The sequence below is a fragment of the Lissotriton helveticus genome, chromosome 7, assembly GCF_964261635.1.
Source record: "Lissotriton helveticus chromosome 7, aLisHel1.1, whole genome shotgun sequence".
Lineage (NCBI taxonomy): Eukaryota > Metazoa > Chordata > Amphibia > Caudata > Salamandridae > Lissotriton > Lissotriton helveticus.
This window is the reverse complement of record NC_136068.1, coordinates 937,015,613-937,042,027: the sequence shown is the minus strand read 5'-3', so window position 1 is coordinate 937,042,027 and position 26,415 is coordinate 937,015,613. Positions and strand designations below refer to the sequence as shown.

The following is a 26,415-nucleotide window of genomic DNA, read 5'->3' as shown; positions in this document are numbered from 1 at the left end:
CTTGCATGCGACACAAAATTAGCCCTACTTTGTTCCAGGCCAAATATTGGCTCCTTCATAAAGCCTTTTGGACTCCGGCACGTCTCTATGCTCATAACATCAGCCCAGACGCCTTTTGCTGGAACTGTAAGCGGGCAGAAGGCGACTTAGCACACCTTATTCTCCAATGCGACTGTGTAACCCCCTTTTGCGACAAGATCTTTGACTTTATTAGTAAAGTTTTCCACATCTCTCCGTCCAGAGAGCTGCCGTACCTGGTCTTCGGTTTTCTCCAAGATCCCTTCCTCAATGCCAATGACAGAGCACTACTAGATCTCCTGCTAATAGCAGCAGTCAAGGTAGTCCTTAATAATTGGAAGGACACTAGCAAAGCTAACTTTGCCTGCCGGCTCAATTGGGTAATTTGCCTCCGAGGAGCGGATAACATAGCTCTCCAACAGTCACCATGGCGTCCCCCTAAGAGAAGGATGTGGTCTACCCTTGACAGTTATTTTACCACCCATAAACCGCCTTAGCTATCTTTACCCCCCTACACACAATTGACCCGAACTGACAACACCGTAAATCGTGAGGGTAGAGTTATCCTACTAGCTTTGTTCATTCTGTGACCCTGAGCTCCAACCCCATAACTTTATTGCTTCTTGGTCTGTACTACTTCATGTTCTACCGCTGAAGACTGATACATGCACCTCCTTTACAGCCAACCACATACGCCGATATGTACCAGTCTAATCTATTGTGTCATTTCACAGAAGGAATTTTCAGAAAATTGGCGAAAAGGGTCATCATCTTGCAATAACTTGGCAAAAACGAATTTGATAATGCTTTGTATTGAAATCTGTAGTGGCTGCTCTTTAGTTGTCAATCACTCATTGCCCTTTTTAAAGATCTTTGTCAGTAGAGTGCAAACATTTTTAAATCGACTAAAACATTTTTATTGTTATCCTATCAGATTTGATAAATATGTTTAAAATGTGCAGCTTATCTCTATATTTTCTTGCATTTGCTCTAAGGATAGCTCTGTTCCATTGCTTACAGTGTTAGCCCGGATTCCAATGGTTAGCTTGTTAGGCCACGAAGTGTGAGTCTAGTTGCACCTGTGGTCTGAGCAGTCGCAGAGGCCAACTTGTGCAGCGTTCGCTGAGTGAACCCTTCTTCTTTGGCAGTCTTATGTGACAGTTGCTGATAGTTAATCTGTGTTCCACTCAGGTACAACATCATTTGCAGAATTGGGTCCATGTGGCTTCTTTGAGGACTCTGTTGCCAAAATGATAAAACAACTTCACATGTGGCTGTTTCTCCTGAGCCAGTTTTGGCATTTCTAGCTGCCTCTATGTGAGCAGTGTGTTTGGAAATACCTTCATTCTTTTGTGTTAGGATGCCCTATAAGCTGCTCTAAAGGTGATCTTGATGGTAGAGGTTTCTGGCTGATGCTTGTTATCAGAGCATTCAACGCTAGAGCTTCACTGCTCCCCCAGGGATCTTGACTTTCTCGTCTTTCTTCTGTGCACTCTCCATAGCACTTGTGCATTGAGTGATAGACTCCTGTGGGTGGGGCCACAGGCCCTGCCAAGTTGATGAGCATGGCCTTTCTATGTGTGTTCTGCTCAACGTGGCGGTCAAGTGCAAAGAAGTGGCAGGTCTGTTTTCTGAAAGTGGTTACCCCTCGAGGGGCTGGCATGTGTCTACCATGTCACTCTTGCTTTATCATTTTCAGCACCTCGAAATTTGACAAGAGCAGGGACATGCACCATTGAGGTTTGGTTCGGATGTGGTTTCCATTAAGTTGGTTGCAAGTTGGAGCCTTCCTTCTAGATGAGTGCGGTCTCATGCTTAACTGCTGAAAGTTTTAGAATCTTGGGAAGTGTATCATCACAGGGGCAGGTGCTCAATTGTGTCCACTCCAATGCTGGTGGACACAGTGTAATCTGGTAATTTTCCATGTTGTCAGTGTATGGAATTTTTTTTCCAGGGGTGTCACCTCAAGTGCTGAATTTTGGGGTGATTATGAGCAGGTGGGTTACAGTTGTACGAATCAATATTGTGTTTCTATCCAAATGATGGGTTACAGGGGTGTTTGCAGAATGTACAGTTGGATGCCGGTTTCGGAGCTGAAGTCCTGGGTGCCCTGTTTGCTCATATTTCTTTTTGTGTGTCTCTTCCATGGTTGGATTTGTACCGCATATGTTGTATTGCCTACATTGTAGAAGAGTTGGATATTTATGGCCTGATTCACAAAGTGACTTTCAACTCATAAAGTTACGAATGCGGAGTCTCTGCATTGGGGTTGGAATCTCTGCCCTTGGGGGATATCTCTGCACTGCTGTGCTCAGTGCACAAATTTCACCCGACTGTAGACACTCCGCACTAGTAACTTTACAAGTCATTAGTCCCTTTGTGAATCAGGCCATAAGTGGCTGTAATTCTTCTTTTCTTTTTTCTTGGCTTCAGATTACATTTGTTGTACTTATGGATTGTTATATCATGTTCTTTGATGCTATGCCATGTGTGTACCCACGTCATGCAGCTGTGTCAAATGCCTCTGTGGCACATTGACATAGCAACATGGTGGTGCGTATAAATGGGCTTCCACCTTTATCAGCTGCTGTCCATACACTCAGTGGCGGCTCCTCCACTAAGGCGGAGGAGTGTCGCACCACTGCACTGCGAGCTGTGTCAAAAGGAAAACGAAAACGATAACTAATGTTATTATAATTTTCGTTTTCCTTCCTGCTCGGGAGAGGGCGGGTGGGCCGGTCTGGCCATTGCACGTGGCAGGGGATTAGTGTAAAGCACACTCTAAAGGGCCCATGGCGGTTTGACCGGCCCGGTCAAACCGTCATGGGCACTTTGCATATTCCCCACCAGGCTGGATTACACAGCTTGGTGAGGAACATGCAAAGCCTCCAAGCCCCTGTCTGAGTGCCGAACCACAGTGCTCAGACCAATCAAAATGCTGCCTAAGGCATCGTTGTGATTGCACAGAAGCTTCTGAGAGGCTGGAAGCTTCCTGTTGCGGCGAGGAGATGGAGCAGAGGCAGCAGCACCTGACGGCATTCAGGTAAGTGAGTTTGTTTTTATATTTTTTCATTCACCCCTCCGCTCCCCCAACACCCCACTACCCGTGCTTAGTAGCGGACGCTACTGCATACACTGCTTTCCATATATTGTTTTATGGCTCAGGAGTACAAAAGTTCCCTAATACATGCATCTCTCATATCTCTTTTATATGATGTCATCTCTGCCGTTAAGAGTTTCATGACTTTCATTTCGGTAGACCATTTACTAAGCTTTGCACACATATCAGAGCATTGTGAATGGTATCACAGCTATCGTGTACTCCGTTTCCTTAAGTGCATATTTTCCTCCCTCTTACTGTGCTTCGTTATCCTTTCTGTTTGCATTTTTTTTAATTCCTTAACATTTCGCAACTCTTGTCCTGACAGACCTATTCTTTTGCACCGTTTTCTGTGCTGTGCTTACACATCTCACCCTCGTGCACAGTTTTACTTCCCTCGTCTGCCTCTTTCTTGCATGGAGCTCGTGTTTTCCCCTTCTTATTACTTTAGTGTGTTCTTTATACAATATTTCACAGCACCCGTATACATATACCCACATATTACAGTATTTACGGTATTTTTGATACATTTAGTATGTTTTTATATTTTCTTACTGAATGTACATTTCACTTTAGTTAGATCCATTGTCATAGGTGCTGCACATACATTAGCAGAGTAATAATTGCCTCTCTTCCACTTCAAAAGTTTCAGACTTAGAAAGGAGTGAGGGATATGGCAGCTGCAAAGTGGTAACTTTAAACAGTTAAAGTTGAAAAAGTGACATAATTGATTTGGGGGAAAATGATTGAATAGAGTTTTATATATCGCGAACTAGATCCGAGGCATCTGGTATCAGAGTGCTTTACATGAGCACCAGTTTCGTTACAGATGAACACATTCATTTTTAAGTGATTTGCCCAGAACCACAGGATGGGTCGCGTCATTGCAGAGACTCGAACTCGGTTCCCCAGGTCCGAGGTCGACCGCTCTAGCCTAAGGCTACATCCTCTCCCAATTCTTCTGCATAAAGACTTCTCTTGTGGCAGTTTTACTGTGCTTGGGGATGCACGCTTCAATGGCCTCTTTTTTTGCTGTTTTATCACATCCTTTATACATACAGACATATAGATTCCCTCTTTTCACACAATCCTTCCATTTTACTATACAGACAGTTCAGCAGTCCACGGAGAGCTCTTGCCTTAGTTTGCGGCATTATATTCCTTGTATGTGCAAATAACGTGCTCGATGTTTAGAAAACTCCATGTGCATCTTGTAACATAAGAACAAACAACTTAAGAAGTGTATCTTTGTTAGGACGTTCTTTTTTAGGTCTCGCACCTGCGACGCATCGCGAAGAGATGTCGCAGCGAGACCTATAGTAGGCGAGTCTGCTTTCAAGGAGACAGGAGATGGGCAGACGCAGCATGCCGGAATCGGATCAGGTCGTGCGCGCGTTCACCATCTCCTGTCTCCCTTGAAAGCCTCATGCACTTCTCGCATACACACACAGCCACACCCCCCTGCTTTCATTTCGCACACGCACGCACACACACACACACGAGCGCAGACACAGAGAGACACACGAGCGCACACACAGAGAGACACACGCACGCACACACACAAGCTCACATACACGCACGCACACACACGAGCGCACACATACAGAGACACACACCACACACACACCCCCCGCCTCCACCCCCAGTACAACTAAGCCCCACTCACCGCATCGGCGCCACTCCGGACTTCTGCAGCCTCCGCGGGGCTCTCCCTCGGGCATGGGAGCCCCGCGTCACCACTGCTCCTCTGGGATTCAGAAGACGGAAGTCCCGCCCCATGACAGGTTTCGGTTTCGGCAGTGCACGCTCACGTCTTGTTTAACAGCTTTCTTCAATGCTTGTGTTTGGTTGTAAAAGTTGTGAAAGCTTCAGCGCTCGCATTGCTAGGTGCGTCTGTTGTGTTTACATTTCCTTTGTGCCTGTTATTTGTATTTATTACAGTACCTGCGCGCCTGTGATATGTGTCGTGCTTTTAGTGCGTGCAATGCCACTGTACCATTCCGTGAGCTCAGTGCTCTTCAAGCCCGCCAAATGGGTTGTGCAAGGTGATCTGAGTTTGTTACATTCCTGGCCCTTTGTTACATTGCTTGCCCTCAACCATATGTACATTGCACTTTACAATACACCTACCATGTGTGCATTATCGAGGGGCAATAGTATGACATGTACAATAGTCCGATCCCAGTATCATGGTCGAGCACAGTGCTACGGCACCAGTGTTCTGCCCCCAACGTTGCTGCGTTGCTTGCAGTTCTTGGTTCTTTAGTGTCTGTGCACTGCCTGTTTAATAACCCCTGCCATGAGTGCAGTATCCTGGTGTCCCAGCCATGACTGTCCAGCCTTTGCCCAGTGCCTGCCCCTTGGCATATGTACTGTGCCAAGTATGCATACATTACTCCGGTACCACCCCATTATCGTGTACGTGCCCAGCCCCAGTGTAAGACTTGGCACAATGCCCTAGCGCCAGTGTCTTGTGTACAGTGCCCCTGACGTGTCTTTTTACCCCCAGCACCACTCCCAGATTGTGTACATGCCCGGCACCAGTGACAAAACAAGGCACATTGTCCTAGTGCCTGTGTCTGCGCCCCAGTGTTGTGTTGTGTAGTGTCCACCTTTCCCCATTGAAGTTGCACTTACCGTTAAACCGCCCAGGTCATAGGGGAAGTATCTTGGTGTTTCCACCATTACTGTGCATCCTGTGTCATGTGTCTAGTGCCTGGTCTGTGCCATATGCACGGTGCCCTTGTCAAGCTTACATTACCCCTGTACCATACACATGATTATGTACATGCTGCGGCCCAGCCTCCGTACCATTACTGGGCACAGTGCCCTTGTCTTGTGTACTATATCCGGTACTGCTGCATTGTTTACAGCCCTCGGCCCTTTATTATGTGCACCGTACTCATATACTGCCCCTGTTACATGTACCTTACCCAGAGTGCCGTCGTTGTGTACAGTGCCATGGCGCCAGTACCCTAATTATGCACAGTGCCTGGCTCCATCCCTGCCATTTGTACAATGCCCTCTTGTAGTGCACCTATCCTTGCTGATGGTATACCTCCCTGACACTAGTGCAGTGGTTGCATACTTTGCCCCAGAGTCCTGCCAAGTGTGAAGTGCCCGCACGGGGTACTGTCTCTTCCGTCCAAGAAAATCCCACTGCATGATTATGCACCGTGGCATGCAGTGCTTTGTACAGTGCCAGTATGCGTGTACCTTGGCTCCTGTACTGTAATTAGTTACAGAGCCCCGTGGGCACTACTTTGGGTACTGTTCTTCTGCGCAGGTGTGTTACTGCACACCGTAAAGAACTGCTCTGGGCACACAATGCCCCACAGTCCCAGATTGCAGCGTTTGATATGTGTGCAGTAACTCTTCCACGATTTAGGTCACATCTTCCAGTTGTGGCTTCTGCACACTACTACTAGCATCAGAGACTCTCTGCACTGGAGCCACCGGCTTGCAGCCCACATCAATAAGGTATGAACCCAGGATGATGCAGTGAGTGCTGGACTCCACTGCGACCTTGTTGTTGGGGGTCTGCGTTAGAGACTCTCAGCACAGCAGCCGCTGGCCCGCGGCCCGCATTACTGCCAATGGCGCGTTGCAACATCCCCAGTCTAAGATCTAAATGAAATTCTACATTAGGTATAAAAAGTCCACGTACGCGCTGCCTTAGGTGTGTCCTCAAAGTCATGCAGCGGGTTAGTACATCCAAGATCTGAGCTATAGTAAGAACATTTCCTTACTAGCCTCTCATTTTCTGTGCAAGTGCCATTATTGTACTTATTCACTGACTGACATTAATCTCTTAAACACACTTCTAAGCATTAAAAAAACAGAGGTCTTAAATATGAAATTCTGAAAATACCATTTTGTAAAATTATTTAGACCCATGTGAAAAAAATGATTCAAAAAGTTCATTCAAAGTTTAAAGGAATAATGTCTTTTTGGTTGTATATAAGGCAACAAAAATGCTTATATGTTTATTATATTAACTTTTTTAAATGCTTTACAGCATCCACGCTGCTCTAAAACATAGTTTGAAGACATTGACAAAGTCAGTAGCTCTGACTAAACACTTGTACGGTCAGAAAAGAGAGACCTATTGGCCATGCCAATGCCTGTTTACTCTGCTAATACTTCATTACTCCTTGCATGGTAGTAAAAAGTTTTCAAACCTTTAGAAGCCCTCTGCTTCATAAGAACTTAATGAAGCCCTTTTTAGGTCTTGCCTAGCGTTACAGCGCTTGCGTTGCTCGCTCTGCGAGGCCTCTTGTAATCGAGGAGATTTTAGAAGAGGAGTGGAAGCCCCGCCCATCCTTTCTATTGGCAGGCTTCATCGTATATGCTAAACGCTCGCTCCCTATTTGAAATGAGGCTTCTTTGTTCCTGCCCGGTCTCCTTTTTGGCTCGCCTATCCGGACTGGATTGCGTACTTGCGGCGTGACATGGTGGGCTTTATCTGGTGGTTGAGCAGTATTTTATAGAGACACTAATTAGGACCATGTCAGCTGCAGCGGTATGCGCTTGTTATATTATAGAGGTGAACAAGCATATTGAAGGCTGACTTGAAGTTCTGATGATGTGATTAGTGATACCACATCAGAGTCCTGGGTTTCTTACTATGCTTTGGCATTTGCAGATTTAAATAAGTATATCCTTTTACCATAGGCTATATTTTTAAATTTGTTTTTTTACACACTTAACTTCATTCCTTTTTGATACCTTATCCATTTTACATTGCGACTCATGGCTTTGTCTTTTTCATGCTATCGTACAAACATGCTACCTTACTGTGGATGGGCTGATGGGAGATCTATGTATTAATTTACTCCTTGTGTCTTCGGTCCAGGCTGGCCTAGCAGACGAGCTGTCCATCACTCAGGGAGAGCAGCTTGAGGTGATTGAAGATGGAGATGTTGAGGAGTGGGTCAAGGTGAGTCCACAGTAGCTGACTTCTGATTAGCCCCCACAAATATATATATATATATATATATATGTATGTGTGTGTGTGTGTGTGTGTGTGTGTGTGTGCATATATACCCACACTAAAATAAATGTAATGCAATAACACATATAGTTTAGAGCAACTGTACTAATAAAGGCACATTCAAACATTTAATACTGTGCAAATGTCAAATTCTAATTTATTGACAAAGTACAGGCAAACTGACATCACAAAACATGTTTACTGATTCACAGATTGCATGGAACAATTACTCTATACAAGGAAACAACTTTCCTAATAGTTTCTTCAATGTGATTTTAAGATACTGCACAAATGTAAACACTTGCATCCTGGTTTTGGTTAAACAAGTACACATGAAAAATACAATGACATAAGCCACGTGTGCAGAGTGCAATACTCTATTTATTACCATTGTTGAGGGAGGGAATAGATCATGAGTCTTGAGCGGTGTAATGGTATCAAATGATAAGGGTAATAAATAGCATATTACACTGCATACATGCGTTTAAGATAGAGTTTGACACATGGTTCATTCCATATCGCAATGATTTATTTAGTGTGCAAATGTAATCTGTAACTTGCAACATATATATCATGTAAATTAGTAATTGATAGCCAGTCACTTCTGTGGTTCAAAAATGCATACGCAATCACCTTTCAGAAGTTGCTTCGACAAATTCACTGATTCAACAAAAAATGTTGAGTTGCAATAAATTGTCAAATTCTCCCTTTCCTGTTTGTGCTCAGGCAAGAAACCAGAGTGGGCAGGTTGGATATGTCCCTGAGAAGTATGTCTCCTTCTTAAATGTCCACGGTAATAACCAAAAGATGACGGATGGAACTAGTGCAGCTCATTTTAGCAGCACCTCTTTGGGCAATGCAGCAGCAGACTGGGCTTTGGAACCGGGAGGTGAGCAACTGCATTCAGATTACATGGGTCATAGTTGTACATACATTGGAGATTCTGTTTGGTATGCACTGCAGACTAACATCTAGTTAATTGCCAGAGTTTAGAGTGAATGTAAATGTCCAGTTCTTATATGATATTTCATCATTATAATAGTACTAAATGTGGTGGCCAAGTGGATGTATGAGTGAGCAATTACGTTGTAAAACTACAGGTCTGATCAAGCCGCTGTCCCACTTGGACAAGTGTGAATTTAAATGTTTGTTGAAGCATGTAAATATTGGGGGACTCCAAGGTGTTTGGTGGACACATGGTTTGGAGATCTCCCCGTGTTCCTCTTTCAGATGAGGAAGTGAAAAGGAGCCGAGGGCAGCCATACTAGTGATGAGCACAACATTGCTATTTCCTCTTCCATGTAAAGTGAATCTGTAAATACCCGCTCTCACTTTAATTCAATTATCAACCAGTGTAAGCTGCTTCTATTGGGAAATTATTAGTTCTAAGAACTTTGGTGTCTCTGCACCTTTTCAGTAGTATCAAGTGGTATAGCAATGTCACAGTAATACAACACTTGTGGCACTCTTATCTAAGGTCTCATGCTTGATGTTTTTGGCAATCAACTTACCCTTTTCTCTCCCCACTCTAAGAAATGTGGCTTTTTCTATCGATAAAATGGCTTAGTAAAGAATGGAGTAGCATACAGTATACATGTTGATTGCTGTTTTAACTGTGAGGACGCTCTTGACATAAACCCAAGAGTTCACCATTCCAGGGAGTACAGCGCCAGGCAAGCGATGGACTTCACACCATTTGGCAAAACCACTTTTCCAGTGTCATACTCCCATGCTAAAGGTCATGCCTTCAAAGAGGCTTTAGATGATGGCGTATAGTTTTTAGAGTTCAAAAGCCTAATCCAGCGGCCGCTGTGATATGGGGGAGGAGCATCGATTCTCCCCCTCACCAGCAGCAGCAGTTGCAAAACCTGAAAAATAAAAAGATCATAAAGCAGGTTTATTATTGTTTTACATTTCTTTCCTTGACGAGTCTTAAGGGCAGGGCCTAATCCATGATCGGCATGAAGGAGGAGTGGTAGATGCACTGCTATCCATGCGCATTCGGGTTTAGCTGGCCGTCTTAGGACAGCCAAACCGACATGCGCAAGAGCTACTCTCCAACCCGAGCTGCGTTTCTGGGTTGGAGACAGCAGGCACAGGCTCCCAGTCAATCTGCGAGCGCAAATCGAGGGCGCTCAGGCCAATCCTGCCGCTGCTGTCATGCCGCCAGCAGCATTAGAGCAGCAGTTCTTTTTTTTATGGTGTTATTGTCCCCCACACCCTGACACCAGCTGTGGCTGGCCCAATTCTGACAGGTTCAATGTGTAAGGGAACTTCTAAACTCCTCACTTTCTCAAGGAACTTTCTGTCAATGTATTACCCCCAATGCTGCATATCCTTCCTATCTTTTAGTCCTAATAGAAACAACTGTTGTTGTGAGCAAGCCTGTACAGAAGAATAAAGAGGCTAGGGATGGTCTCTGTGTAATCCTTAAACGCCATCTTTGTCTTCCTCTGTTGAAGTTGATATTGTAATGGCTCCTTTTTGGGCCAACTGTGTAGGTCTTTCTCAGCTCGTCATCCCCTGCAGCATTCCGCTCTGAGGTGTAGGAAAATGTGCTCTAATTTCAGATAGCACAGTTTGCGATTGCACCTTCTTCAGAACTTTTTGATTTGTTTCCACAGCGTGCACTGGGCAGCTAACCCTGCCTACACTGTCCGCTCCCATTGGTTTGTAAAGATAGGAAGAACAAATGCTGCATTGCTTAGGAGGGAAGATTTGTATACATATCTGGGTATTCTGCACTAAAACGTGTACACACTGTAGCAGTTCTGCTAGATGAGTTTGAAATAGAAAGGACAATTTTCTTTAGTTTGTTCCAGGTACAATGAAAGGAGATGTTGGACAGTGTTCTTCCCTACGTAATTTGGTGTTGCGTAAATAACAAGTAGAGGATGTTTTTGTTATTGCAAATGCCATTTGATAATTTTAACCTATTTATTGAGCCATATTACCGATAGAAATATTTGTAACAGCCACTCCATTGTTACTCTCAAAGCATGTCCGCTCGGTTGCACAGAGCAGGTTGAAACATCGAAAACCATGTCTATGATAATTTAGCTTCTAAGAGATATTTTCTTTCAATGGGAAAGTCAAAGATTGTAACACTGGGCCTGATTATGACGCGAAAGCAGGACCGCCCGACTAGAAGTCGGAGGTCCCGCTGCATTAAGGTGCGTCCGCCTTCACTGCGGTCGCAATGTGTATTGTTTGTATTGTGGATGTGTGCTGCGGGCTGCAGCACACGCCGCAACACAAAAAAATCCACATTTCAAACATCCCTTTACTATGTGGCAAACAGCGCATGGTGCCTGCTACATAGTGCACGGATGTTTAGGGGGGCACCATAGGTGACCCCAGGGTCCATGGCGGAGGGCCAGGGGGAAAGGGGCCCGCTAGGGGACCCCAAAGTCCCTTTCTGCCAGCCTTTTCATTGCAAGTTCACCGCCATGAAACGGCTAGTGGAAAGGCACATTGTAATCACTATGGCGGGGCCTGAGCAGGCACCGCTACCATTGTAGGGATTGTAGGCCATCCGATGAAGGACTGTAGGAGCAACCTGCCCTTTAGAGAATGGATAATAACTTGTCCCAAAGCCCCACCAAAATCTTAGGTCTTGGTCAGTCAACTTGATAGGTCCAAAAATTACTCCACAAATAAGCTGTAGAATTAAACTTGTGCAAAATATTAATCAAAGTCCAAGCATAAGAAGTCTTTTGTATCTGATGTTGCAAATACTTTAATTTTCAAAGATGAACAATCTGGATTGTAGTCCACAGATGAGTAAAGCCAAATATGAATACAGCCAACACGTGTTTTGTTGTTTGACTACTTTTTCAAGGCTCAAAATATTAATGATTCCAAATCCAAACTCATAGAAGTCAATAGACGCGCCTCGGAGCCCCGTCGTATGTGTGTATAGAGAAAATAGGGGCTATGATAAGCCCAGAAGTCCAAAGTCACGGCACGGCGTCGTATTCTGTTATAGTGAATAGTGAATGGAGAATGGGACAGTTTTGTGACTAGTGCACATTGTATTAATGATTAAAAAATGTCATGAGTGGGCTGTATGAAAATAATTGAAACAGAAGAGGTTTGGGGTGTTCCTAGTAAGTGCAACTTTTGTCCACAAGGCTTTATCTCATTTAATTTCATCATCAAAACTAACAATCATTGGCATAGCCAATAGGTCTCGCCTTTGGGACCTTATAAGTTTTTAGTTATCCAGCACAATATCCTTGGCGCAACAACATAAACTGTTGCATGGCTAAACACTTATAAGGTCCCAAAGGTGAGACCTATTGGCTATGCCAATGCTTGTTGTTACTGGGGGCTGGTTGTGCGGTAGTGCTGCTATATTGCACTCCAGTAACAAATGCAGCAGTGGGGCTGGTCTGTCAAAATTGACATGGCTGCTTTGAGTTCTCAATCCGGCCCTGAATGGGGTCTAAGCCTACAAGCATATGTTGGTTAGTCAATGGACAAAACCTCTCGGATGTTTCCGTGTTCTTTGTATGTATGAAACAGTCATGTACTCTTGGGGCTGTAATTAGCGGGGTGCTCTTTCCGATAACTATATCCAGCCTGCCTTCTGGTGTCTGTGCATAAAGACAAGCTGTTCTGCAGTCTTCCGATAGGAGCTGCTTCCAGGAATATTTACCAGGCCCTGTGTCTGACACGGAAAGTCCCAACTTGTGAATTCCATTAAACACTTTTCTTTTGTTTTTATTGCATTCAGCCTTTACAGTAAAGTGAGATTACACGTATGGACTGTACAAAATGGGAAACTACATACATACAACCATAGCTGCTACAGGTCTTAGGTCCATGCGTGACTAGTAAGTCCAGTCCTGCTGATTTTTTCTCATATATGTGTGACTTGTAGTCCTTGCGCTATACTGGGTTCAGTAAAACTACAAGTCCCAGAATTCTAAGAAAAAAGTCAACATTGGCCAAACTAGTCACACACGGACCTGGGGAACTTGGCAGCTATGTATAACACATACAGAGGTGAGATCCTTCACAAGAGAAAACCAGTATGGTAAAACCTAAGCACAGGAGTGATAGCCATGGAGCATTTGTTTTTTAACTAACAAGGTTTGGCCCCTGTGATTCAGAGTCCGCCATTATTCATGTGCCATTCGATGCACAGTCTCAAACATTCATTTTAAACTCATAATAGCAATGATGTGTTAATTCTGTGTGATTAAAATTATTAAAAGTAACTATTAATTTGGGTGTTGGGGTGGAGAGTCTCGAAGGACCCCAGATTAGCCCTACCGAGTGTGCCTGTTGACCTGCATTGTAATAGATCCCAAACTGCACTGCTCTGGACGGTGCTAGTAGCTGCTAAGAGATACATAACCAAGGAATGGAATAGTGTTACGGTGGTGGGGGGACAAGAGGGGGCACGGAAGAGGGGGGACCAGGGGCCGAGTGCGAGCACTACATATGTTGATTGTAACAGGGGTCCAGTCCAGTGGTGATTATCAGATAATGATGTTAGAAAGTTGAACTCCATGCACTTCACTGCTGTGATCATTGATATGTCTGGAACACAAACAATAAAATGCATTATTAAAAAAAGTAACTAATAATTTATGCCATTTACGTCTGTATGAATATGATGTTTGTGACAGAAGCGATGTATTATCTGAAGGGCCACTGAAATGATGCGATTCTGCAGCTGCAGTGTTTTTTATGAATTCACAATCTGCTGCATAAATTTCAAATTACAACCAAAACAATTTCGCCTCTAGCTCAAATAGATCTAAAGTTACTTAAACAAGACAAAACACTAACTTTAAGGGCAGACTGTATCACCTGGGAGTAAGGGATCAAACATAGACCTGTGTGGATTAGCGAATTTCCGGCAGGTTAAGCAATCCTGCACCGGTTCGTTTCCGGGTCGAAGGTGAGAAGTGGACCCCTCCAAGGGGAGCAGACGTGAACGGCTGAGGGAAGCGATATGGGGATGGTTCCGTTTAGGGCTCCACAGGGCCTTCAGAAGAGGGGTCTGAAAAAGCAAAACAGCCGAGGACTCGGAGGGGGAACCAGAGTGCAAGGGACAGCCCTGGGTTAGAAGGGGCAGGGGAGGGTTCCAGGTGGGCAGCAGAGGCAGCGGTGGACTCGAAGTGGTCAGACAGTGGAGGACTCGGGTAGGCGAAGGCAGCGCAGAAGGAGACAGTGGAAGGTTTGGGGCAGGACTCTGATGAGGGCATGCAGGATGTTGTCACGAAGGGCAGAGGTGCAGCGAGGACGGCAGCGGAATCCCGTACTCCTGTGCAGCCTTCTGAGTCGGGCAGTGTGCTGAGGTCTGTGAGTGACTTGTGTGCCTCAGACAGGGAGAAGGAGCCTCAGCCGGGGCAGGGGGAGGAGCCACCGAAACATCTGCCTGCTTAAAAGGGAAATTCTGGGCGCGACACGGGCCCTAGATCAGGGCACGATGAAAGGGTCAGAGGAGGAGTAGACGAAAACTGTGCAACGAGCTGTGGCCAGAGGTAACAGTAGAGAGCGGGCGTAAAGAGGAAGGAAAAAGAAGGGGAGGGAGAAAGGTTGGTTTTAAAGGGCACCTATTTGTGGGCCCACCCAGAGCTGTGCTAAAATAAACCAGCACAAGCGCGCGCGGCTCGCGCGGCAACAGGGGGAGAGAAGAGGGGGCCTGCGCGATTCCCTTGCGGGAGCGAGCAGCAAGGCACGATAATTGTTAACATATGGTGCCAGCTGCTTGCTCCCGCAAGGAAATCCACAGATGTGCACGCGTTGCCATTCAAAGCAATGCAAGGCGTACACGTTTTTGCCCCCAAAGCTGTGCCAATTGCTAAAGGTCTCCTTCCTATGCAGCGCATGTGCGCTGCGTAGGCGAGACCTAAAAAGGGAAAAAGTAAAAAGGTGTTTTAATCCTGACTGTGATTGCTCCCTTCTTTCTGCAGGGTCCCTTGCAAGAGCCCTCTATGATTATGAAGGGCAGAGCACAGAGGAGCTCACCTTCCCTGAAGGGGCCATCATCCGAGTGCTGCAGAAGGAGGAAAATGGTGTGGATGATGGGTTCTGGAAAGGAGAGTTCAATGGCCGTGTTGGAGTTTTCCCTTCCCTAGTTGTGGAAGAGATGTTGGGAGATGGGCCAGAACCAAATGAGGTATAGCTCCTCTCTTTACCCTTCTGAGAACCCTTTCCTGAACTATGTTTCCTCTTCATGTTGTCCATGCACGTTTCACTAAAGATTAAGGGTGCTAAGAAGAACAAACTAGGGATGTTATGCGCAATAAAGGTCTTTCTAGTTCAGGTGTATTGACATAAAATGGCACATTCATTCTGTCACTTTACTGGCAAAAAAGGATCTATCTTGGCAACAGACATACTTGAAAGTGATTCTTCAGTCATCTGTTTCCTATACTCATTGGAGATGACTGTAAGTCTTAGCTTACCTTTCATGGGGAGTCAATGAGCTTGACTTATTGTTGAAGACCTGAGGAATTGCTTTGGATCAATTATTCCATTCACAACTGTGGGAACTTGCAATGGTACCTACCTTTCCCTGATGCAAACTGCTCTCTGAAGAAGATATTTTGGTTGTTGGCTGAAGGAATGTGCTACTGATGAATGCACCCATAGAGGTGGTGTAAGATGACCGGTTAATGCACCAACATCCATGGCTTTAAGGGTAAGGTCAACTTCATAACCCATAAGGCACTCATACTGCTAGAAGTGAACGTCGAACATTAACGGGTGCCCTTTATGGCTTATCCTACAAGACACTCAACCAGAGAGTACACAAAAATTGAACAGCTACAGCAGTACAAGGAGAAAACTGGGAAGAACCAAGCTACAGCTAGTTTAATCTATTTCTGAAGTTGGGAACAATTCTATTGCATGCATGGATTTCCAGAAAGGCTTGCATCTAAAAGAACAGTCTGACCTTTCAGAGCCTCCTTGTTTATTTTGCGTGGCGTCACATGCCATTCTGTGGCAGTGATAATATCCAAATCTTGAGCTGAAGCGTTTCCATGGTTCTCCATCCATTAGTAGTTTTCCTTCATTAAACTTACAACCTGTTTTTGAAAGGCTTGAAGAATGCACCTGTTGTGATCTCCCTGCCACTTTCACAAGATGGCAGAACTGTTCTTTTTAGTTCATTCAGTTAATTATTATAACTATGGCAAGATAGAAGAACATTCTAAAATACACACACTTTTCTGCCACCCATGAAGTTTTTTCTCTTAGAATATCTGAATTTCTCTCAGTATTTTACAACCTCAAGTCACCTCATCCATGCCGCGCACCTTCCCCATGCATCTCGCCTTCCCTGTTCACAGTTCTGTCCAGTGTAAGTCTGCTGCTGACAAGTCTTGATGTATACTTGAAGGAGACACAACCAGGGCACCTGCTAAGGCTAATTCTTGGCTAGCTGAGTTTAGGATTGAGTGTACTGGACTTCCGTATAAACCAGGCTCCTTATGTTTACAGGAATTGCCCTCCCCAGCACCTCCTCCTTTCTCACCACCTGCAATTGGTCAGAATGCCGGGTTCAGGCCACCTCTTCATAGTGTGACGTCTGCCGGAGAAGTGTTCCTTGGAGGTGAGCATTAATCTAAAATGTCTACTTAACTTTCTCATTCTCACGGTAATCATGTGGGTGCTGAGAATCTGCTTCTCTGTTTGCCACCCTGAGCTGTTCATTCTTTTGGCGGTTTCCATCTCTCCTTCTCCTTTGCCTTCTCCTAACATGTTAGGAATGAAATAACTTTAGCATAGTAACAGATGTATTGCTTGTGCAAAATCCCGGGGCTTAACCCAGGCCTGTGCAGCCCCAGTGGTACAGGAAAGTCAAATATTTTTGAGGGAATTCTACACTTCATGGGAGCCCAATGTAGCAGTGGCAGCTGGCCTACAAGGATGGTGGTGAGGCAGGAGGGGAAAAAAAGAAAAGTTACAAATAAATAAATAAAAATAATTACACTTACCTTCAATCCTGGCGAGACATCCTCCTCGCTTCTCCAGGCTGGCATGCAACGTGGGAGCTAGGAACTGAAGTAACAAATCCTGGGGCTGCTTTCATGCAGTTTGAAAGAAGCGCCAGGATTGGAGGGAGCGGCCTCCTTTGACACTCCCGTGGACACTGGAGCCCTATTCGGTCTCTAACCCAGCTGTCTTAGACAGCTGGGTTAGAGAGGTTTAAACTGTGCATGTAAGGCGGGCTGTCGCAAGACGCCCGGCTAAAAAGACATGCACATTTTAAACCTAAAGAGCCATGCCCATCACTGGTTTCTGCTACTGCCTCACTGGAGGGGGACCCTGCTGGTCGACGTAGGGCCTTCTGCTGCTCCTGATCATGCTCACACACCGGTGAAGCAGCGGTCGCATTGCCTGGCCCGGGTGCCAGTGGTATTTTTGGCGTATTTGGACTAGGTGCCACCATTGCGCGGGGATCTTGGCTCGAGCTCCTGGCTACAATTGGGGTCTGAGGGTGAGTGATCGCTGCGGGGCCGAAGGGGGAGCAGAACACTGGTGTCACGGGAGGCGGCCCTCCCTCACTCATCCTGCGGACTGCTGGCTAGTATCGGCCGCTTGGAGGGCACGCGAAAACTTTGCACTGGCTGACAGGCCCAACAGAGGACTTTGCAAGAGCGGGGGAAGAAGCGGGCGGGCTGCACTCTCGGACCCTTGATTTTTTGGTGGGAGTGATTGGCCTGGAGACCACTGTGCATGGCTTGTGGGCCAGGATTGCTATCCGGGCTGTAGTGCAGTGCATATCCTGGGTACCTGGGGGCCTGTGCACCGCGTACCACACCGTGTGCAGGGGGGTCTCTGAGAGCAGTGAGGAGCAGAGTGGCGAGCGCCTCGCACTGTGGGGGTCACCTTTGCCCCTCCTTGCTCAATGGGGAAGCCGAGGGGGAAACCAGCAGTGGCCCCGCCAGAACATGATGGCCTGGGGCAGGAAGACTCGCCTGAGGGGCCAGCGGACCCAGGGGTACAGCAGCAGCTGGCGCGCATCTTGCAGGCCATTACGGACACGAGGGAGGCCTTACATCAAGACATAGCCACGGTGTCAGTGGGGCTGGGGCTTCTGCACGCTGAACACTTCAAACTGGCGGATAGGGTAGAGCAGACTGAAGCGACCCTGGCAGCGCTGGAACCAGCACAGAAATCCCTGGCTGCGCAGATGGGGGGCTTCTCTCAGAGGTTATTGACCTTGGAAAAATGGGCCTAAGACGCTGAGGGCCGTAATCGGAGGAATAACATTCGCGTTTTGGGCCATCCGGAAGGAGTGGAGGGGGCCAATATGGTCCAATACTTGGAGGACTGGCTCTGCAACACTGTGGCACCAGAGGGGCTGACCCAGTTTTTCACTTTGGAGAGAGCTCATCGAGTCCCGGTTCGCCTGCCACAGCCAGGCAGGCCACCGCGGCTAATGGTGGCCAGGCTCCTCCACTTCCTGCGGACAGCATGAAACTCTGGCCCCTACTAGGTGGATAAGAGCAAAGTTTCAATTTTTCCGGACTACACACTAGAAGTTCAACAACGCCGTGCTTCTTTCCTGGCCGTCAAGAGATGAGGGTCTTCAATATTCTTTGATGTTTCCGGCTCGGCTTCTATTTATCCTTGATGGCACAACTCACTTTTGTGATGACCCGTCGGAGGCATGGGACTGGCCTGAAAACGTACAAAATGGGATGCCTGCCGGCTGAGAGACCCAGGGCGCACGCCTTCCCGGTGCTACTCCCTCGGCGTCACCGAGGACCTCAACCGCTCTCTACCACCCTGAAGACACCCAGCTCCTCCCAGACTGCGAAGAAGAGGTCCGAGGCACTGAGGGCGGTGTCTGAACTACTCCGAGATCGGAAGCAGGTGTCACCAGTTGGCACAGAATCTGACAAGACTTCTGAGGGCACGGACACTGAAGGATCCCAAATGAGTAGCTTGCAGTTGACACATGTCACGCCGGGCACGGCTGACGATATTGTTTGATGGGTTTTTCTTTGTGCCTAATTATAATTGTCTAACTAGTTTTCCTTAACGGGTGTTCATGAGCAGGTACCGGTTTTGGGAACTTTAGAATTGCATAGAGAATATTGTAGATGTTTGATTGTATGTTGGCCGCAGTGGGAGGGGAGTGTACATGGGGTTTTAGGGAGAAGTGACCTGGGGATGGGGGGTGCTGTATTACATGGGGCTTGAGCGCGACAGACTTCACCTACTCTTGTAGACAATTGTCACCTGACTGCAACCACTTTTCCCCTTTGTTCCTCTGCAGCCACTAGAGGGCAGTTAGTTTGCAGATAGTTTGGAAGGGGCCTAGTTCATGCCTGACCTGGTGTGGGGACATTGGGGTTGTTGTTCTTTCTATAGTAAGGGGATGTTTAGGGGATGTTGGCATAACTTTTTGAACGTGCACCTGCTGGGAGAAGGGGAGCGATATCATGGGTTCAATGTCTGAGTTGAAGTGTATAATTTGGAATGTCAGGGGTATGCATACCATGATACGAAGGCATATGGTACATGCATATTTAGTGCGTAGGGGAATCCAACTGGCTTTCCTTCAAGAAACTCATATTGCACACAGCGAAGATGTGGCGTTGCAGCGCAGATGGAGAGGGCAGGTTTTTTGCACAACCTCTTCAGCCTTTGCGTGGGGGGTGTTGATCTGGGTCCGGGTGAGAGTTCCTTTCCAACCCACATGCCAGCTAAAAGACCCTGATGGGCGATACGTCTTAGTAGCGGGCCGTCTGAATGGTAGGGATGTGGTGCTGACCAGTATATATGCTCCAAACATGGGGCAAGCTGCCTTTTTTACACACTTGTCAGGGAAATTTGCTCCATTTTTTACTTGGTCCGTCCTCATGGGTAGAGATTTTTATTCTGTTGCAGATGTCTCACTGGATAGGTCTCACTCGCCTCTCCCGGATGCCCCAGCCCACAATCTATCAACGCTTCGGTGAGATTGGCAGCATAGCTGAGTGCTGGTGGACACATGGAGGGTGCACCATCCGAATGATCGGGACAATTCTTTCTTCTCCGCCCTGCACGCCCTCCATGTCTGACTAGATGCGATGCTCTGTTCCCCTGACATACACGCAGAGGTTCAGCACAGTGAGTACCTCACCAGGACGCTGTCAGATCATAATCCTTTGGTCTTGCACATCAACCTATTGCCGGACGCTCTGGTATCCCAACTTGGCGCCTGACTCCAGATTCTTTGGAAGATCAGGTATTTCGTGAGATGGTGGGGACTGGGATCGATAATTATTTTCAGGAAAACACAAGCACCGCCTCTTCCTTGGCTGTGGAATGGGACGCAATAAAAAGTGTAATAAGAGGGCAATGTATTGTGAATAAGATGGGGGTGTGGAGAGTGCTGTTGCAGGACCTAGAGAGGGCAGATCGGAAGCTGAGGGAGGGAGAGGCCTAACCACCCCGATCGCCACCAGGAATTAGTGGACGCGAGAGAGGAGGTTGGGGTGCAAGTTGAAAGGCTGTGCTGCTTTGAGTATAAAAGGTACGTAGCACGTGCTCATGTGCAACGGGATAAGTCTGGGGCGTAACTGGCATGGTTGGTCAAGCCAGCGAGAAGGGGCATGGTCATATTGGAGCTTCACTGCGCTAATGGAGAAATCCATTATACGCAGCAGGGGATTAATGATCAGGTCTGGGCTTATTATACAGACCTATACCAGAGCAAGGTGGTCCCTAACGGGGAAGCCAGTCAAGATTTTTTGAAGAGAGTAGATCTTCCAGCGTTGGATAGGGAACAGGCTGAGCTGTTGGGACAAGACATCACTATAGGGGAAGTTCGCGGAGCAATCAAACACATGCCCCAAAGAAAGACCCCTGAGGAGGATGGCCTGCCCGTGGAGTTTTATAGTACGTATGTTGAACTTCTGGCTCCTCGGCTAGTGACCCTATATGACGCCACGGGAAAAGAGTGCCTTTTACCAGTTACTACTCGTGAAGCAGTAATTATACCACTTTTGAAACCGGGAAAACCTCCCCATGACAGGACGGCCTATCATCTGTTGTCAATGCTGACTACCGACTATAAGATTTTGAGTCGGATACTGGTGACCCGTCTGCTTCCATATATGGTGCAACTGGTACACATGGATCGAACGGGGTTTAAACCTTCTCGGAACACAGCTCAGAATGTGCGATGCCTCCTTAATATTTTGGATGCTGATTCATATCCCAAACCTTCTGCTGCTGTGTTGGCATTAGATATCGAGAAGGCTTTCAACAGCTTGGAATGGCCATACTTGTTTCAAGTGATGCTGTGTTTTGGTCTGGGGGATGATTTTGTGGACCGGACGGCACTTTTGTATCGCCAGTCTACAGCACGGGTTAAAACGGGCAGGATGATTTCGGAAGCCTGCGCTGTGGGCAGGGGAAAATACAGGGCTGCCCCCCTATCCCCATTGCTGTTCGCCCTGGCTATGGAGCCGCTAGTGGCACAGGCCAGGACGGGCTTGCATTATCAGGGGCTTCGGGTGTGCGGACAATTCCACCACATCGCACTTTATGCTGGCGACCTCCTTATGTTTTTGGCAGACACGGAAGACGCTCTTCGAGGTGCTAAGACTCTGCTGGCTGACCTTGCAGCGCCAACGGCTGAAGGCCCACTGACAGCGCAGGGCATACATTGGGAGCGTCAATGCCTGACGTACCTCGGTACCTGTATTTATTATACTCAACCCGACTTATTGGAGGGTAACGTGGGTAGGGCCATTAGGGGACTCAAGGGTTGTAGCGAGTTCTGGGGCATGCTTCCTCTCTCGGTAGCTGGGCGGGTGGCTCTGCTCAAGATGATAGCACTCACCCGACTACTATATTATTTCAGAACGCTGCCTATTCTCTGTTTTTAGGCAACTCCAGTCAATGGTGATCAGGTTTCTCTGGTCCTCGGGAAGGCGGAGGGTGGTACTTGACATAATGATGAGACCGAGGTCAGAGGGCGGATTGGCAGTCCCAGATTATGAAACGTACTATTTAGCGGCGCAATTGCAATGGCTCACTCAGACGGTTATACGACATCTCGAGCCCCGCCTGATGTGGGTGGGAATCAAGCAACTAGACTCTGGCTGTCATGATTGATATTACAGGGCCGCTCCCGACCTTCTCCCTCGCCTGATAAATGGTGACTTTTAAACTTTCTTGGAACAGAAGCCAAAGTCGAGCACACATTGCGCGCCCATATGCCCCGGAGATCCCATTGGTAATGTTTAATGCCTGCCCCACGGGAACGACGGGGGGGGGGGCTGAATGACTGGGCGGAGAGAGGCCTGGAAACCATGGGGGACCTATTTGAGGATGGCGCTGTCCTACCTTATGAGGCATTGCAGGACAGGTGTGAGCTGGCCCGAGGGGACTACTTGACGCATATGGCGCTTATGACGGCCGTTCATGCACATTAGAAGGAGGGGCTGAGAGAGCCTCCAACCTCCATGGCTTGTCAATATGTAGTTATGGCAGCAGGCACCATTAAAGCGGTCACATGTCTATATTGTCGAATGACACATGAGAGACTCACCCCTCTGTGCCCACTTCAACAAAAATGGGAGGCGGACTTGGGAGTGGAAATCCCCGAGAAAGTATGATCGGGTATACTGGAACCAGCATGGAAAAGTACGAGTAATGCGCGCTTCCAACTGGTACATTTTTATATACTCCACAGGGCTTATCTTACGCCAGCTAAGATTAACCAGCAGTTTAAAGTGAATTCGGCAATGTGTCTGTGCTGCAGTACAGTGGGAGCAGATTTCTTACACATGATGTGGGGATGCCCTCAGCTGGGAACATATTGGGAGGAGGTGGTCACATTGCTACAGGAAATTACAGCTAGAGACATTGAGCCCACCATAGGCCTCTGCTTGATGCACTGGTTCCCTCACACCTCTAAGAACAAGGTAACAAGTAAATTCATAGATCTAGGGCTATTGCTGGCGAAGAGGGAAATCACAGTCCACTGGAAGGCCAGGAAGGGTCCTAGCTATCGGAGATGGCTAGCTGAATTTCTTAAGTGGGCAGAATATGAGGGGGCAACGAGGCTGCAGCTGGCGACCCGCACCAACAGTGAAAGGGTGCTGAAGGTGGCGAGGGCCTGGGAAACATTGGTGGTATCATTAAAAGTACCGGACACGAACTCTGATTTAGATTCAGACGCGCCAGCACTAGATGGGTCACCTTGATGATGTCGCCTATCCTGGAGAGATGTCACTGTGATATCTTGTTTTGGGGCTACCATTGGCAACAGAGAACTGTGTCATTGCTTGATGTTTAGTTTTGGTTACTACCAATGCAGCTGATTCTTGTATTCATGAATACATGTATATAGATGTTACGCATACAGGGATGGGGGTGGGATATAGGAGAAGGGTGGGAGTTTGCATTTCAGCAATCCAGGTTCATGAGAGGGCACATGTATCTTCCTGTTGACCTTTAGACAAGAGAGACTACTATGATTGAATCGAAATGATGGGCATAAGGGACGTATAAATAGCGGGGACTGCGAATTTTAATGATATGCACATGTACCTGTTATTAGGCCTTGCCCTAGCTCATCCTATGCTGTATTGCATGTTAACCTGATTGCATTATTATTTGCATTATTTCAATTGGTTGTTTACATTAAAGCAATAAAAATATATTTTAAAAAAAACAATTCTGTTATTTGGTAGAGGTGAGGGACACGCTGGAGCTAATAAAAAAGCAGAACAGATCCTACTGTCCCCAATTATAATGTAGATATGGGTGTATCATAGCATGGGATCAGATTGCATACTTGATTCATCCTGCAAGTAGATGGCATATTGCGGTCTTCAAAACCAGGAGTTAACATTGTCTCGGTTTATGTTGTACCCAAATAATTATTAGGACTCCTAAATGGAACATCTACTCTAGTGTTCGGAAGATTTAGCCCAAATGCTTGGCCATGGCTTTCCTCGTGATTAATGTAGAACCTCTACATATATTTGAACAGAATCTTGTCATTCACCCTGCATTTTGTTTACAGTCCCTGTGGATGATCGTCCAAGAAGTGCACAGAGCTCACCAGACCTGGCAGCGGGGAGGATTCGGCCGGTAAGTCATGTCTCAGATCTATAAACCATAAGATTAGGAAGTGAGAAGAGACAGGTCATATCGGGAAGAGGCAAGAATGCCAGAAGAGATAGCTGTATCCTTTCCTCCTGCATTTTGATATGTATGTTTGCACAGTGGTGGCTGGTGACATTTCAAAGTGGTGAGTGTAAAAGTTGGGGATGAAGTTTACTTAGTGAGAGAGTACAGCCGGCATAAGGATGTTCAGCCCATACATCATTCACCCAATCATCCCCATTCATTCATCCATGTTTCATTCATACATACATACATCTAGAGACTCTCCCTTTCACTCATCCGCCCACCCATCCCTCGCCAAGCACCCTGCCAGCAGACATTGAGGGCACTCAAGCCTTGGGTCAGGAGATGATTCTAGAAATGAGAACACAGCACCACAGGGGGATAGAACGCAGTTCAACAATGCACTTAAAAGTGTCCCTTCCTCAGCGAGGACTCAGATGCCAACTTGTAATGCAAATTTCCTGTGTCCAGTTCATCAAAATGTAGTCGCTCTGGGGTTAATTCATAGCATATGTCATGCGCCAGCACGTTGTGCTTCCAAGGTAGGTGACTCCGAGTGCCTCTGTAATGACTCTCGAAACCCATTTGAACAGCTTTATTTTTTACAGTCTGGCTTCTAATTTTAACAGAAGTGTGTTTGCTTTTACTGTTTTTGCTAGTTTTAGGACTTATTTCTAAAAATAGGCACTGGGCACCTCACACAGGGGTGCAACGCTGCTTCGCCCCTGAGGAGGAACCGCCCTTCTCTGGAACCATATGCGATAAGGACATGCTAAGAGTGTATCGAGTATCCCCGCACAGGGGCACCCCACATGGTATCCATCTTTGTCAGCGCTACTGAACCAACACAGATCAAATAGAAACCATTTCTGGGCCTGACAGGTGGGCGTGCATTGCCCAAGTGAATGCTCGGAGCGAATGATGGAGTGATTTCAGTCTGTGTGTCTGTCTTTTAGGCAATATGCCTTTTTGGGCTTCAGAGAAGGTTGTTGTCATTTGGCAGCCACAACCCCGTCGTAGGAATGAGCAGCTTCATCTGGGTGGAGACAGTGAAACTATGTGCGGTTGATGCTGAGGCCCAGTGTAAGCATGCCCTCCCCTGGCAGTCACCCCGGTCCGTAGTCAGGCCGCCACAAGGTAGGCCGAGTGGAACCCTGAAGGGAGATGCTGTCTGCAGGCAAAGATGCCAAGATCAAAGGAGAGTGGCTGGAGATGCTGGGACTGAGGAGCCAGCACTCCTCATAATTTTGACCTTGTGACACTCTCTTCTATTGATGTACTTTGGCTTGGCCTCTCTCCTCTGACCTAGACTCTTAGGGAAAAGGGGAGAGGGTCAAAAGTGAGGGGTGTCAGGGCAACTGTAAGTTATCATTGTAGCTCAGTCTGGATTTAGCATGTCTCAAACACCCTCTCATCTAGTGTTTGAAGCAGAACCCAGGCTACCTTACATGAAGGAGGAAGGGGGACTGACGCTCGTGGAGGAGAGGTTGATGAGGGAGAGAACCAGGAGAGGCAGCAAAGGTGGAGGGAGGAGGTGAGGAGTTAGATAGTTCAAGGAAATGGCATGACGAGACTCCAATATCTAGTGACGAATGGAGGGTGGTAATAAGTGGTAGGGAAAAGTGGTGGGGGAGAGGGGGTGGTCAGCAATTAAAACACCAAGACATACAAGAAAAAAATAACTTGCCCGCCGCATCGCCGGTCTTCCGCTCCTCTCTGTCTCCACTACAGCACAGGCTTCCAGACTCCTACGGCCAATCCCAGCACTTCTCTCATGTTCCTGGCAGCATGTGTGAATCTTCAGGATTGGCTTGGCTCCCTGGATTTACGCTCCCAGAGAGACTGGGAGCCTGTACCTGGTGTCTCCAACCCGGCGACGCAGCTCGGGTAGGAGACATGTCAGTGCGCTTGTCAATTTGGCCGTTGTGAGACGGCCAGCCAAACCCACAAGCGCACTGACAACAGTGCCCACTACTCCTCCTATGCCGGTGTTCACGATGCCCCTGCCCCCTAAACTTGGCCCAATGAAGAAAAATAAAATGATAATAAACCTGTTTTATTACTTTATTTTTCACATATTGCAGCTGTTGGCGGGGGGGGGGGGGGGGGCGCACCTCCGCCATAACCGAGGAGCCGCGGCTGGTTTTCATAATTAAAGACATTCTCTTTAAGTTCTCTCCCTTCACTTAACCAT

General features: G+C 47.1%; 1 protein-coding gene across 1 annotated transcript in view; it reads left to right on the top strand.

Moving 5' to 3' along the window:
- FCHSD1 (FCH and double SH3 domains 1) overlaps positions 1 to 26,415 on the top strand; it is a 316,141-nt gene that overhangs the window by 287,630 nt on the left and 2,096 nt on the right. The window contains exons 15-19 of the mRNA XM_078653503.1: positions 7,974 to 8,057; positions 8,838 to 9,000; positions 15,044 to 15,249; positions 16,578 to 16,689; positions 24,115 to 24,182. Of these exons, the coding sequence (XP_078509629.1) occupies positions 7,974 to 8,057; positions 8,838 to 9,000; positions 15,044 to 15,249; positions 16,578 to 16,689; positions 24,115 to 24,182 (633 nt within the window). The remainder of the gene's footprint in view (positions 1 to 7,973; positions 8,058 to 8,837; positions 9,001 to 15,043; positions 15,250 to 16,577; positions 16,690 to 24,114; positions 24,183 to 26,415) is intronic.